The sequence below is a fragment of the Anomaloglossus baeobatrachus genome, chromosome 10, assembly GCF_048569485.1.
Source record: "Anomaloglossus baeobatrachus isolate aAnoBae1 chromosome 10, aAnoBae1.hap1, whole genome shotgun sequence".
Classification (NCBI taxonomy): domain Eukaryota; kingdom Metazoa; phylum Chordata; class Amphibia; order Anura; family Aromobatidae; genus Anomaloglossus; species Anomaloglossus baeobatrachus.
Genome location: NC_134362.1, coordinates 197,544,616 through 197,561,042, shown reverse-complemented (window position 1 = coordinate 197,561,042; position 16,427 = coordinate 197,544,616). Strand labels below are relative to the sequence as shown.

Genomic DNA, 16,427 nt, shown 5'->3' with positions numbered 1-16,427 from the left:
AGTGCAGGGAGGAAATAAACAAACAAGGATATTTCCACGGCACACCAAATAGCACTCAACAGTTCACCAGCAACAGAATCCCTATGCACAAAGACTGGGAACGCTGGAGCTATCTTCAGCATGTAAGGCTAGGTTCCATTATTTTTTTCCACGGCACACTAAATAGCACTCAACAGTTCACCACCAAAAGAATCACCATGCACAAAGACCGGAAACGCTGGAGCAAAGCTGGAGCTATCTTCGGCATGAGGCTAGGTTCCATTATTTTTTATATGGTGGAGGCGGCTGTGATAGGACATCAGCAACCTGTGACCCCAGCAGCAGTTCACCAGTCAGCAGGAGTTAACTCCTGCTAACTAAAGACCAGAGAGCAAAAAACAGTCGACGTCCGGCTCTGACTGATCAACTAAGAAACATCAGGTTGCCTGCCAAACTCTGCAATTTGAACAGAGTCTGAAGTCGCCATGACATATAGGGGCTCTTGGCAGTCCAAGAGGTCATCATAATGCCCAATTCAACCTGTTTCAGAGGTGGTAGTGGCCCCCTTACCTCTTGGGTCCCTGTGTGGGTAAAACACTTAAATGACACCAATTTTAATAATCTCATTGTCATGATTCATGCATGGCTCTGCTTTTCCTTAGCCGGTGCATGTACCCTGCCTCTGGGGTTTAGGTCTCTTGGGAGGGGCCTGTTCCTTCTGGCCTCATTCCGGGGGTCACGCCGCCATATCTTGGTGTTGCTGCCTTCGGGACGCCACCAGTGACATTTCTGGCTCTGCTGTGTGCTCTGTTCCTTGTGAGAAGTTCTGTTTCTTGTCCTGCTACCCGGTACTGTTTGTCCTGACCTCCGTTCCCCTTGCCCGACCTAACCTCCGTCCCTCCTGCCAGCCTGACCTGACCTCCGTTTCCCTAGCCTGATCTCCGTTCCTTCTGACCTCCGTCCCTCCCTACCCAACTTTTCCTCCTTACCTCCCTGTCTCCTGTCCTGTCTCGTATTCCCCACGACCTCCCCTATGCTTACTTGCTCTCCCGGTATTCGACCTCGGCTCTGTTCTTTGATTTTGGCTTGTTTTCTCCTCGGTACAGACATGACATCCCGGCATAGTGGGCTTCTGTTTAACCACACTCTTTTCTTACCTGAGTCCCCGCACCCATAGTGGTAGCTTGATACCCATTATGTTGAGGTTCAGATATCAGCCATATTTGCCAACACTGTCCTCATCATTGCCCCGCGGCCTGTAAGCAAAAGATTCCTCAGTGACAATGGCTCAATAATGTGTCAGCCTTGTAATCTCTCCATCTATCAAAAAGAAGAATGTAAACGAGTGGCGTAACACATCACCTCTGTTTACCCGCTGTCACATCGGGATCATCATATTAATAGCCATGAATGGCGGCCCAGCTCCCGGTAAAGCGTCTGAATGGAGCCTTTGTCTTCGGCTCGTTGTGTTTGATTTAGGCAGACATGCACATCCCCGGCCCAACAAACAAGACAACATTGCAGATAAGTGGCCCCTTTTTCCCCCAATTTCTGGCCTCGGACTAATTACTGGACATTCCTTTAGTTGTGTGACTTAATAAGGTCAGCGCCAACTTATCTAACGGGAACATTATATTAGTCGGAAAATCAAATTATCAAAAGAATAGAATTCCTAGAAGACCAGTCGTTATACAGTCATATGAAAAACTTTGGGCACCCCTATTAATGTTAACCTTTTTTCTTTATAACAATTTGGGTTTTTGCTATTTCAGTTTCATATATCTAATAACTGATGGACTGAGTAATATTTCTGGATTGAAATGAGGTTTATTGTACTAACAGAAAATGTGCAATCCGCATTTAAACAAAATTTGACCGGTGCAAAAGTATGGGCACCTCAACATAAAAGTGACATTAATATTTTGTAGATCCTCCTTTTGCAGAAATCACAGCCTCTAGTCGCTTCCTGTAGCTTTTAATGAGTTCCTGGATCCAGGATGAAGGTAGATTTGACCATTCCTGTTTACAAAACAATTCCAGTTCAGTTAAGTTTGATGGTCGCCGAGCATGGACAGCCGCTTCACATCATCCCACAGATGTTCAATGATATTCAGGTCTGGGGACTGGGATGGCCATTCCAGAGCATTGTAATTGTTCCTCTGCATGAATGCCTGAGTAGATTTGGAGCGGTGTTTTGGATCATTGTCTTGCTGAAATATCCATCCCCTGCGTAACTGATTCTTGCACTTATTGTCAAGAATCTGCTGATACTGAATTGAATCCATGCGACCCTCAACTTTAACAAGATTCCCGGTGCCGGCATTGGCCACACAGCCCCAAAGCATGATGGAACCTCCACCAAATTTTACTGTGGGTAGCAAGTGCTTTTCTTGGAATGCCGTGGTTTTTTGCCTCCATGCATAACGCCTTTTTGTATGACCAAACAACTCAATCTTTGTTTCATCAGTCCACAGGACCTTCTTCCAAAATGTAACTGGCTTGCCCAAATGTGCTTTTGCATACCTCAGGAGCCTCTGTTTGTGGCGTGCTTGCAGAAACGGCTTCTTTCGCATCACTCTCCCATACAGCTTCTCCTTGTGCAACGTGCGCTGTATTGTTGACCGATGCACAGTGACACCATCTGCAGCAAGATGATGTTGCAGGTCTTTGGAGGTGGTCTGTGAATTATCCTTGACTGTTCTCACCATTCTTCTTCTCTGCCTTTCTGATATTTTTCTTGGCCTGCCACTTCTGGGCTTAACAAGAACTGTACCTGTGTTCTTCCATTTCCTTACTATGTTCCTCACAGTGGAAACTGACAGTTTAAATCTTTGACACAACTTTTTGTACCTTCCCCTGAACAACTATGTTGAATAATCTTTGTTTTCAGATCATTTTAGAGTTGTTTTGAGGAGCCCATGATGCCACTCTTCATAGGAGATTCAAATAGGAGAACAACTTGCAAGTGGCCACCTTAAATACCTTTTCTCATGATTGGATGCACCTGCCTATGAAGTTCAAAGCTCAATGAGGTTACAAAACCAATTTAGTGCTTTAGTAAGTCAGTAAAAAGTAGTTAGGAGTGTTCAAATCAAGAAATTGATAAGGGTGCCCATACTTTTGCACCGGTCAAATTTTGTTTAAATGCGGATTGCACATTTTCTGTTAGTACAATAAACCTCATTTCAATCCAGAAATATTACTCAGTCCATCAGTTATTAGATTGTTATAAAATTGTTATAAAGAAAAAAGGTTAACATTAATAGGGGTGCCCAAACTTTTTCATATGACTGTATAAGTTGGTGGGAAGCTTTGGTTATAGTCTACATAGGATTGTCCTTCCTCCTGTTCCCTTCCCACGAACATTTCACAGGCAGGATTTAGATCCCCGATTTGGGACGCTCAACAGGGTGGCCATGGGGCTAAACTGTATTTAAATGCCTCACATAAAGGGCTTTGTTCTGTGTTTTGCAAGGAGCTGAATGTTTGTTTGGTAGAACCTAAAAAAAGAAACTGACCCCTGGAAGATAAGACAGAATGGATTAGACCCATTTCCTTGTGATGTGAAGGTTCACAAAGAAGAATTAATAAGACCACTCTCGAAAAACAATGGACAATAAAATAAAGGTTATCTGGTCGGCACTGAAGCCTTTCTACTGATAAACGGACAATGAGTGAACCCTGTCCTGATGCTTTGTACTTGGTCTGATAAATCCTCCCATCATGGGTCATTCAGTGCTTTTGTGGCCCTAAAAAGAAAAGGGGGGGCAGCCCAAGTGGGCCTCATGGGTTAGAACCTGTGCCAAACCCGTGCCAAACTCGCCTCTTTTCGGAACGCAAAAAACTGACCCATGTTTTGAATCAGATTTTCATTTTCTGATTCAGATTTTGACATCTCGTAAGCAGAAAAAAAACCTAAAAAATAAAGTAAACTCATGGAGATTTTTCAAGCTTCTATCAAACACTTAGAATTGGACCGCTGTCCGATTTATTTCACGGACCCAAAGGCGAGTTTGATCGGTGACCAAAATCGGAGAGGACTCCGTGTTTGGGTGGGGACCGCGGAATCGGCAAAATTGCACATAGACTAATAGGTACAAATTCTATAAATGAGCAAAAGAGAACTGATACATGAAAAATAATGTCCAAACAAGCAAACGCCTAAACGACTGATTTAGGTAATTACTTGTGATGTGATGGGTACCTGAATCATCACCAAAAGGGGGACCCCTTTGTTTTTTATTCGCTAGTAAACCCTCTCCCCCTTATTTTGCAAAGGTTGCATGCATTTTGATACCAATGTTATTGACATCATTTTTTTTAATTAACAAGAAATGGGATTGGATAGGGGCGGAATGATCGCGGTCGCAGGGATCGCCACCACAACCATGCTGGGGGGGTATAGGGGCCCCACTAGCCCCTGCGTCAGCTGAATGGGTGTACGAGGCTGCACATTCAGCTGAAATGTATCGCGGTGCAGAGACTCGTCGGGTCCCTGTCCTGTGCTATATGCTGCCTGTCAAAGAGAAGTCAGCAGCTTTCATCTGTGTCCCAGTCACTGAGGGTGGTGTATGGCAATGATGTCATGAATTACCACAGCACCGACGCCACTGTGCGCTGGCTACACAGGAGAACGCTGCGCAACGTCGAAGCCAGGGACGGTGAGTACAATTGTTTGTTTTGCGTTAGACAGGATGGAGGCATATTTATCAGGAGGGGGACATATATACCAAGGAGGGGCTCATGAGGAGGGGCAGAATATACCAGGAGAGGCTTATAATGAGACATATATACCAGGATTGGGGACATATATACCAGATGGGGCCTAGGATGGGGAACATATATACCAGGAGGGGGACAGTATATACAAGGAGAGCCCCATGAGGGAGACAGTATATACCAAGAGGGGCTCAGGAGGGGGGCAGAATATACCAGGAGAGGCTTATAATGAGACATATATACCAGGATGGGGGACATATATACCAGATGGGGCCTAGGATGGGGAACATATATACCAGGAGGGGGACAGTATATACAAGGAGAGCCCCATGAGGGAGACAGTATATACCAAGAGGGGCTCAGAAGGGGGGCAGAATATACCAGGAGAGGCTTATAATGAGACATATATACCAGGATGGGGGACATATATACCAGATGGGGCCTAGAATGGGGAACATATATACCAGGAGGGGGACAGTATATACAAGGAGATCCCCATGAGGGAGACAGTATATACCAAGAGGGGCTCAGGAGGGGGGCAGTATATACCAGGAGGGGATTATGATGGGGATATATATACCAGGATGGGGAACATATATACCAGATGGGGCCTAGGATGGGGGACATATATACTAGGTTGGTGGACATATATACCAGGAGAGCCCCATGAGGGAGACAGTATATACCAAGAGGGGCCCAGGAGGGGGGCAGTATATACCAGGAGGGGCTTATGATGGGGACATATATACCAGGATTTGGGACATATATACCAGGATGGGAGAAACATATCAGGATGGGAGACATATATAGAAGGAGCCTAGGATGGGGTACATTACTACAAAATGGGGAGGGGGGGCACAACTCGTATGTCTTTATAGGATTTAGAATACTAAATATATACATACATCGGACCAACATGGAAGGGGGGGCCCAGGTCCAAATTTTACACTGGGGCCCATGGAACTCTAGTTACAACACTGGAATTGGATATGTAAAAATTCCTCATTTAGGGGATACAAAATATATATAAAACAAAGGAACAGCGCCATTTAGTTTGTATGGGACTGCTGGAAATAGCAAAGCACTGTACTCCGCTGTCTCTGGTAGCCCTGTTCTCTAAATTAGTCACACCTCCAGTGATCAGAGGTGGAAAGGTGACTCAAAACGTATGAAAAGAGTTGTTTTGCAGCAGGTGCAATGATTTATGCAAGCACCCATGCAGATAAATAGGACATGGAAGAAGAATATTTGCAAAAATTTACAGCATGCATTATTTATTTATTTATTTATTTATTTATTTATTTATTTATTTATTTTAAAGAAAGCTGCCACGTGGACAATCCCTTTAAAAAAAATCTAGTAAACACCAACACAGTGATTCATGTCCTATGGATCTTGGGTTTGTAGTTACACAACCTCAGGCCCGGCAGCTTTGCAGAATTCCTGCTCCTGTAGCTGTCAGGACATGTTGAGACTTGTGGTTCTATTGATCCTAAGGAAAAAAAAAAAAGCAGTGAAGAGAGCCGGCCATATCTGAGGGCGTTCTTGGCTGCAGCTTTTAAAATGCAAATCAAAGAAAAAACTGCAACATAAAAACTGTATTAATAGAAAGGCTTTTTTTTTTTTTACAATTTTGTTGCTTTTTTTGCCACAATTTTCAATGGAGATCTAGTAACTGTCGCTGGTGGAAATGCAAGGGTTAAAAGCTCAGTGATCAGCGATTGAGACCAAACTGCAGCACAGGACAATACAGTAACTGCAGACTGGTATTTCCGGAAAAGTAGGAGTCACAAAGGCAAAATGCCGAGATGAAAGAGTGAAATTCTTGCTGTCATTTCTTTTTTTTTTTTTTTTCATTTTCTTCCTCCATAGTATCCTAGAAGATTTGTAACACATCCACAGGCGCATACTATATATATATATATAAATATATATATATATATATATATATATATAATATATATATATATATATATATATATATATATATATACATATATATATTTCTTTTTTTTATATTTTTTTTTATTTATTTTTTATATATATATATTTTATATTTTTCTTAATTTATATATATATAAAAATTCAAAAAAATATAAAACAATATATATATATATTTTTTATATTTTTTTTAATTTATATATATATATATATATATATATATATATATATATATATATATATATATATATATATATATATATATATATATATATATATAGCTCTGGCTAAAATTAAGAGACCACTGCACAATTGTCAGTTTTTCTGATTTTTCTCTTTATATTTTTGAGTAAAGATGTAAATTATTTTTTTTATTATTAACTACTGATGTCTCGGAATTTCCGAGCAATACATTTTATCTTTATTTTCTGAAAATGAGAAATAGTGAAAATAACAGAACAATGCATTGCTTTCACACCTCAAATAATGCAAAGAAAACAAGTTTATAATCATTTAGAAAAACAGCAATACTAATAATGTTTTATCTCAGGAAGATTCTGAACTCAATATTTTACGGAATATCCATGATTTTTAATCCCAGCTTTCATGCGTCTTGGCTGTTTTCCACCAGTCTTTCATATTGTTTTTTTGGGTGACCTAAATGTAAACAGTTTTTCTTTGTTTGATGGCTTGTGACTATCCATCCTCCTCTTGATTACATTCCAGAGGTTTTCAATGGGGTTCAGGTTTGGAGATTGGGCAGGCCATGTCAGTTTTGATGTGGTGGTCCTTTATCCACACATTGATTGTCCTAGCTATGTGGAATGGTGCATTGTCCTGCTGGAAAAAACAGTCCTCAGAGTTGGGGAACATTGCCTGAACAGAAGGGAGCAGCTGTTTTTCCGGGATAACCTTGTATGCGGCTTGATTTATACGTCCATCGCAAAGATGTTTGTTGAATTTTCTTTACCTAATTTTCTGCTTTGTCCAACACCTGGTCATCTAATGGTTAGACGGAGACCTGGAGAGGTGTACAAGCCACAGTGTCTTGCACCCACTGTGAAATTTGGTGGAGGATCGGTGATGATCTGGGGATGCTTCAGCAACGCTGGAATTGGGCAGATAAACTTTGCGAAGGACATATGAATCAAACCGCATACAAGGCTATCCTGGAAAAACAGTTGCTTCCTTCTGCTCAGGCAATGCTCCCCAACTCTGAGGACTGTTTTTTTTTCCAGCTGGTCAATGTGCCATTCCACACAGCTGGTGTTAATGTGTGGATGAAGGACCTCCACATCAAAACCCTGTCATGGCCAGCCCAGTCTCCAGACCTGAACACCATAGAAAACCTCTGGAATGTAATCAAGAGGAAGATGGATAGTCACAAGCCATCAAACAAAGAAATGCTTACATTTTTGCACCAGGAGTGGCATAAGGTCACCCAAAAGCAGTGTGATAGACTGGAAGAAAGCAGCCAAGACGCATGAAAGCTGGGATTATAAATCATAGTTATTCCACAAAATATTGATTTCTGGATTCTACCAGAGTTAAAACATTATTGATATTGTTGTTTCTAAATGATTATAAACTTATTTTCTTTTGCCAGAGCTGTAGGAAAATCCTAGTGATTGGTCCTCTTTAAGGGGCCTCTAAACTTGATATATCATAAATGCTATATGATCTGGTAATATACAAACTCTACCCTATGGCAATCTCCCAACTAACACAACTATGTATGTATAGAATCAGCATGATAGTGCCAGTATAGCACTGTATGTATAGAATCAGCCTGATAGTGCCAGTATAGCACTGTATGTATAGAATCAGCCTGATAGTGCCAGTATAGCACTATATGTATAGAATCAGCCTGATAGTGCCAGTATAGCACTGTATGTATAGAATCAACCTGATAGTGCCAGTATAGCACTGTATGTATAGAATCAGCCTGATAGTGCCAGTATAGCACTGTATGTATAGAATCAACCTGACAGTGCCAGTATAGCACTGTATGTATATAATCAGCCTGATAGTGCCAGTATAGCACTGCACTGTATGTATAGAATTGGCCTGATAGTGCCAGTATAGCACAGTATGTATAGAATCAGCCTGATAGTGCCAGTATAGCACTGTATGTATAGAATCAGCCTGATAGTGCCAGTATAGCACTGTATGTATAGAATCAGCCTGATAGTGCCAGTATAGCGCTGTATGTATAGACTCAGCCTGATAGTGCCAGTATAACACTGTATGTATAGAATCAGCCTGATAGTGCCAGTATAGCACTGTATGTACAGAATCAGCCTGATAGTGCCAGTATAGCACTGTATGTATAGAATCAGCCTGATAGTGCCAGTATAGCACTGTATGTATAGAATCAGCCTGATAGTGCCAGTATAGCACTGTATGTATAGAATCAGCCTGATAGTGCCAGTATAGCACTGTATGTATAGAATCAGCCTGATAGTGCCAGTATAGCACTGTATGTATAGAATCAGCCTGATAGTGTCAGTATAGCACTGTATGTATAGAATCAGCCTGATAGTGCCAGTATAGCACTGTATGTATAGAATCAGCCTGATAGTGCCAGTATAGCACTGTATGTATAGAATCAGCCTGATAGTGCCAGTATAGCACTGTATGTATAGAATCAGCCTGATAGTGTCAGTATAGCACTGTATGTATAGAATCAGCCTGATAGTGCCAGTATAACACTGTATGTATAGAATCAGCCTGATAGTGCCAGTATAGCACTGTATGTATAGAATCAGCCTGATAGTGTCAGTATAGCACTGTATGTATAGAATCAGCCTGATAGTGCCAGTATAGCACTGTATGTATAGAATCAGCCTGATAGTGCCAGTATAGCACTGTATGTATAGAATCAGCCTGATAGTGCCAGTATAGCACTGTATGTATAGACTCAGCCTGATAGCGCCAGTATAGCACTGTATGTATAGAATCAGCCTGATAGTGCCAGTATAGCACTGTATGTATAGAATCAGCCTGATAGTGCCAGTATAGCACTGTATGTATAGAATCAGCCTGATAGTGCCAGTATAGCACTGTATGTATAGAATCAGCCTGATAGTGCCAGTATAGCACTGTATGTATAGAATCAGCATGATAGCGCCAGTATAGCACTGGATTTAGGTTATATAGGAAAATCCTGGTCATTGGTCCTCTTTAATTGTCCTAGATGACAGGTGGTAATTGTTTGCTACATTGTATCACACTGTAATAACATTATGTAACAAGTGCTATCATACGCTCCACTGTATCCTAAATATTATATCTAAGATTATGGACCGTGCTGGAGACTTTGTGATAAACTGAATATTTTTTTTTGTTTTTTTCCCCCTCGCCCATACCTGTAGGTGTTCCTCTATTGAATAGCCAAGGTCAGTAAAGACAGACTTTGAAAATCCTTTTAAAATTAAAAATCCACAAAGATACATTGTTTCCACGGCCGGCGCTTGTCACCCACTCATCTCATTACGATAAAAGCTTCTGTCACCTCGGCTCATAATGGAAAATGAGCTCTAATTGTGTCTATTGAAAAATCATCTTTGTATTTATTCAGGAGGGGAAAAACAAAGGGATAAAAAGACGGAGAAGGGGGAAGATGGAGTATTGGTAATTACATCCTCACACCCCAATTTAAACAAGATTAGACTGTAAAAAATAAGGAAACAATGTAACCAAGGACTCTGCGGATGTTGTGGAACTACATGTCCCAGCATACTGTATGATCAGGGATGTAGCTATAGGGTCTTGGTACCAGGGTGTGGGGAAGAGCTCCAACAAGATAGTATGCCATTCATCAGTGTTTTCGATACAAGCACCAAATCTGCACCTTCTAGCAGAGAAATGCACCAAAAAAAACATGCATTTTGGTGCGTTTTTTTTAAATGAAGTCAATGGGTGGAAGGGCCAAAAACACAAAGATGGAAAAATGACACGCTGCAGATTATTTTCTGCACCAAATCTGAAAGTATAAAATAAGAAACGTGCTCACAGGACTTTAGGATTTTCATTGACTTTGCTGACATGATTTTTGGCTACTATCTGCACCAAATCTGCATCAAAAACGCATTGTGTGCACTAAGCTTTAGGCTATGTTCACACAAGGAGTTTTTGCAGCATTTTTTTCCTGCCTTAAACCTGATCTTGTGGCAGGAGGTCTCCTGGGAGTCCCCTGCAGATTTGGTGAGGTTTTTGATGCTTGTTTTGTGGCGTTTTTGCAGCGGTTTTTCTACAAAGTGTATTGTTTCAATGCAACTCCATTGCAAAAATGCTGCAAGGAATTAACATGCTCATTCTTTGAATAAGTCCATGTGCGCACTAGAAATTGACTTTTTCTTAAGGAAAATCCGGTTCCTCTGAAAGAATCCCGCACCTGCGGTAAAAAAACGCACCAAAACCGCATGCGGTTTTACCGCGGTTTGGTGTGGATTTGCCGTGGTTTTTCAGCAGGTTGGTCCCTGAGGATTTTTACTATTATATATGGCAAAAACTGCAGGTACCTGCGGAAAAGAAGTGACATGCTCATTAATTCCGCAGCGGAAATTCCGTGGGTAAATCCGCAGGTATAAAAAAACGCAGTGTGCGCACAGCATTTTTTAAAACACATAGGTTTGCTGGGGAATCACTGCAGAAAGATTAGACACATTTTATGCAGCAAATCCGCGGCAAAATCCACAGCGTGCGCACATAGCCTAAGGCTATGTGTCCACGAGAGAATGTAGCTGCGGATTTTTCTGCATCAAAATCCGCAGCTTTCCCGCAAAATCCGCACCTTTTCAAAGGTGCGGATTTGCCGCGGATTTACCGCGGAATTGATGCGGATTTTGGTGCGGATTTTTTTTCCCCAATTTTAAAGCCAAAATCAGGATGAAAATCCGCAACAATAATTGACATGTTGCAGCTTTTTCCGGACCAAAATCCGCACGAAATCCGCTGCAGAAAAATCCGCAGCATGGGCACAGCATTTCCAAAATGCCATAGAAATGGCTGGGAAGTGCCGGTGCTGCAGATTTTCGGGAAATCCGCGGCTTTTCCGCGAGAAGTCCGCGGCAAAATCCGCGCATTTTCCGCAGCGTGGACACATAGCCTAAGGCAGGAAAAAATGCAGGAGGTTGACAAAACAGTCAGGAAAATCCTGGCGGTGATGTGTGTGTGTGTGTGTGTGTGATATCAGAAATCTCATAGACTTTGCTGTTTTATTAGCATGGATTTGCATAAAACCAAGGCAAATCTGTAGCTAAACAACGCAACAAAAATGCTGCAAAACATACTTTGTGAACAGCGTTGGGCTGTGTTTGCACAGTGCATTTTTATGCCTTTTTTGTTGCAGATTTGATGCAGTTTTGGAGCAGATTTAGTGCAGACTTGATGCAGATTTGGTTTAGATTTGATGTAGATTTGGTGCAGATTTGATGTAGATTTGGTGCAGATTTGATGCTGAATTGGTGCAGATTTGGAGCAGATTTAGTATAGATTTAGGGGTACTTTGCACACTACGACATCGCAGGTGCGATGTCGGTGGGGTCAAATCGAAAGTGACGCACATCCGGCGTTGCTCTCGACATCGTAGTGTGCAAATCCTTTATGATACAGTTAACGAGCGCAAAAGCGTCGTAATCGTATCATCGGAGTAGCGTCGGTCATTTCCATTAATTGGGAAAGACCGATGTTACAATTTTGTTCCTCGTTCCTGCGGCAGCGCACATCGCTATGTATGAAGCCGCAGGAGCGAGGAACATCACCTACCTGCGGCCGCCGGCAATGCGGAAGGAAGGAAGTGGGCGAGATGTTTACGTCCCGCTCATCTCCGCCCCTCCGCTTCTATTGGCCGCCTGCCGTGTGACCTCGCTATGACGCCGCACGACCCGCCCCCTTACTAAGGAGGCGGTTCGCCGGCCAGAGCATGTGAAGCTGCCGTAGTGATAATGTTCGCTACGGCAGCTATCACCATGATATCGCAGCTGCAACGGGGGCGGGGACTATCACGCTCGTCATCGCACCATCGGCTTGCGATGTCATAGTGTGCAAAGTGCCCCTTAGTTCAGATTTGGTGCAGATTTGGAGCAGATTTGGTGCAGATTTGGAGCAGATTTGGAGCAGACTTGATGCAGATTTGATGATGAATTGGTGCAGATTTGGAGCAAATTAGGGCTCATGCGCACGTACATGCTGAATATTCTGCAGCGATTTGAAAGCACATGTGCGCTTCAAATCGCTGCAGAAAGACTGCATAATGAATGCAGTTTTTTTGTTAAAAAAAGCCGATTTCATGCGCTATGGCTGCTGCCCCCACCATAGACATAATAGGAGCTGCATCCAGAACGCACAAATAATTAACATGCTACTTTTATGAATGCACAGATTTGGGTCAAAATTTTAGCACCCACATCGCTGCGTTCATAAAAGCAACTTGCGCACGTATCATGCACAATCTTCATAGATTGTGCAGGGGATGCAGGACGCATGCATTCACACTGCAGTGCTATACGCAGCGTAAATGCATGTGAGTACGCAACGTGCGCATGAGCCTTTAGTATAGATTTGATGCAGATTTGGTGCAGATTTGTCTATCCTTGTCTATCCTGTCAGCAAAGTCAATGAGAATCCTGATTGTGCGCACGTTGCGTAGTTTTTCCTTGCAGATTTGGTACAGAAAATAATCTGCAGCATGTCACTTGGTGCGTTTTTCCTGCGTCTTTTAGCCTTTAACTTCATTAAGAAAAATGTATGGCACAAAACTGTGTACATATTTTGGTGCGTTTTTCTGCCAGATGGTGCACACAAAGCCTTAAACGCAGATTTTCTGCACAAAAATACACATAAAAAAGCCGCATTGTGTACATTACGTGGGATCCCGACCTTAGGCGTCAGTGATCGCTGCCGTTTATATCACCAGGAGCCCCGACACCGCTAGATGGAAATCATTTTGCAACGTGCCATAAAGAAATAGCGAGGTTGTTCTCTGTGATTTGTGGAGTTATTGTGGGGTGACACATAAATAATCATTGATACAATGAGGAGCTGCCCCCGTCCGGCCCCAATAATGGCCTCATAGGTAGGTTCCACCCCATGACAGGTCTCATAGCTCCGAGCCCTGCAAAAACCAACAGCGATAAGAGCCACGTTTTATGAAACTTGTGATAGAAACATGAGTCAGTGCGCAAGGTGTGACTGCGGGGTTAACCCATCACACGCCAAACAGCAACCGGTGACACCTGACAACACCAGGGAACCATCATATTACTGGAGAACTACAAGTCACAGCATAGTTTATATATGGAACTAGAGATCCCAGCATGACAACGGCTGGGAAGAAACAACTTGCCACCTATATATAAAATGACCACTAAAACCAATCTGATTAAAATAACCTATTCGTATAGAGTTTATACAGCGGCTGGATTGGTAGAACTACAAGTCCCAGGATGTCAGGAAACCATAATGCCATTATTGCTTCATACCAGATATATAAATTAGCAATGACCATACAACCAGGCTGAAGCAACCAATAGGTTTGTAGCACTACAACCCCCAGCATGCCTGGCAGCTTCTCACAATGCTTTTTCTTACATTATATATGGAAGTAGAAAAACAAATGAGGAGTGAATACATTGTATCACTGTATATAAGGAGACATTGTATCACGCTCTCTCGCTCTCTCTCTCTATATATATATATATATCTCTATATAAAAGGAAAGGATACATTGTGTCACTGTATATAAGGAGAGGATATATTGTATCACAGTATGCAAGGAGAAGACACATTGTAGCACTGTATATAAGGAAAGGATATACTGTGTACAAGGAGAGGATATACTATATCACTGTATAGAAGGACACATTGTGTCACTGTATATAAGGAGAGGATATATTGTATCACAGTATGCAAGGAGAAGACACATTGTAGCACTGTATATAAGGAAAGGATATACTGTGTACAAGGAGAGGATATACTATATCACTGTATACAAGGACACATTGTGTCACTGTATATAAGGGAAGTATATACTTTATCACTGTATACAATGAGAGGACAGACTGTATCACTGTATATAAGGAGATGATATATTGTATCACTGTATGTAAGGCGTGGACACATTGTATCACTCTGTGTGTGTGTGTGTGTGTGTATACACACACAGTATATACAATATATATACATACATATATATATATAAAACAAAACAAGAGTGGATACATTGTATCACTGTATATAAGGGGGAGGGTACATTGTAACACTGTTTATAAGGAGTCGATACATTGTCTCACTGTCTATAATGAGTGGACACATTGTATCACTGTGTATGAGGAAAAGATACATTGTATGACTGTATATAAGTGGATACATTGTATATAAGGAGTGGACACATTATATCACTGTGTATAAAGAGTGGATACATTGTCTCACTGTATATAAGGAGTGGATACATTGTAGCACTGTGTATAAGGAGTGGATACATTGTATATCAGGAGTGGATACATTGTCTCACTGTATATAAGCAGGAGAGGACACATTGTATCATTGCATATAAGGAAAAGATACAGTGTATCACTGTAAATAAGAAGTGGATACATTATATATAAGGAATGGACACATTATATCACTGTATATACAGTATAAGGAGTGGATATATTGTATATTGTATATAAGGAGTGGACACATTGTATCACTGTATATAAGCAGAGGATACATTAGAACACTGTACATAAGGAGTGTATACATTGTATCACTGTGTATAAGGTGTGGATACATTGTGTATAAGGAGAGGACACATTGTATCACTGTATATAAGGAGAGGGCACATTGTATCACTGTATATAAGGAGAGGACACATTGTATCACTGTATATAAGCAGAGGACACATTGTATCACTGTATATAAGCAGAGGACACATTGTATCACTGTATATAAGCAGAGGACACATTGTATCACTGTATATAAGCAGAGGACACATTGTATCACTGTATATAAGGAGTGGATACATTGTATATAAGGAGTGGATACATTGTATCACTGTATATAAGGAAATAATATATTGTATCACTGTATATAAGGAGAGGACACATTGTATCACTGTATATAAGCAGAGGATACATTAGAACACTGTACATAAGGAGTGTATACATTGTATCACTGTGTATAAGGTGTGGATACATTGTGTATAAGGAGAGGACACATTGTATCACTGTATATAAGGAGAGGGCACATTGTATCACTGTATATAAGCAGAGGACACATTGTATCACTGTATATAAGCAGAGGACACATTGTATCACTGTATATAAGGAGAGGACACATTGTATCACTGTATATAAGGAGTGGATACATTGTATATAAGGAGTGGATACATTGTATCACTGTATATAAGGAAATAATATATTGTATCACTGTATATAAGGAGAGGATACATTGTATCACTGTATATAAGGAAATAATATATTGTATCACTGTATATAAGGAGAGGATACATTGTATCAGTGTATATAAGCAGCCTCTCACCTTTCGGAAGTAGCTGGGGTCCGGCAGGTTCCCCTTCAGGTCTCTGGGGTGCAGGGTGTCCGTCATGTCTCCTCAGCAGGTGCCCAGCCTGTGCGCTGCAGTATATACTATATACTGTATGTCCTCGCTCCTTGCAGCTGTATCCAGCGCCTGCTGCTTCCTATCTCTGAGCTTCTTGCAGACCTGGCTGACTTTCCCAATGTCAGGGGCGGAGCTTATTTTAGCACCACCCACCTGTCCGGACACGCCCCCTGTCTCTGCAC

At 41.6% G+C, this 16,427-nt stretch overlaps 1 protein-coding gene across 1 annotated transcript in view; it reads right to left on the bottom strand.

Annotated features, from left to right (window-relative positions):
* Nucleotides 1-16,336, bottom strand: part of RHPN2 (rhophilin Rho GTPase binding protein 2) — a 70,561-nt gene extending 54,225 nt beyond the window's left edge. Inside the window, exon 1 of the mRNA XM_075326110.1 lies at nucleotides 16,165-16,336. Coding sequence (XP_075182225.1) covers nucleotides 16,165-16,230 — 66 coding nt within the window. The 5' untranslated portion in view covers nucleotides 16,231-16,336. The remainder of the gene's footprint in view (nucleotides 1-16,164) is intronic.
* Between the last annotated feature and the right edge of the window lie 91 nt (nucleotides 16,337-16,427).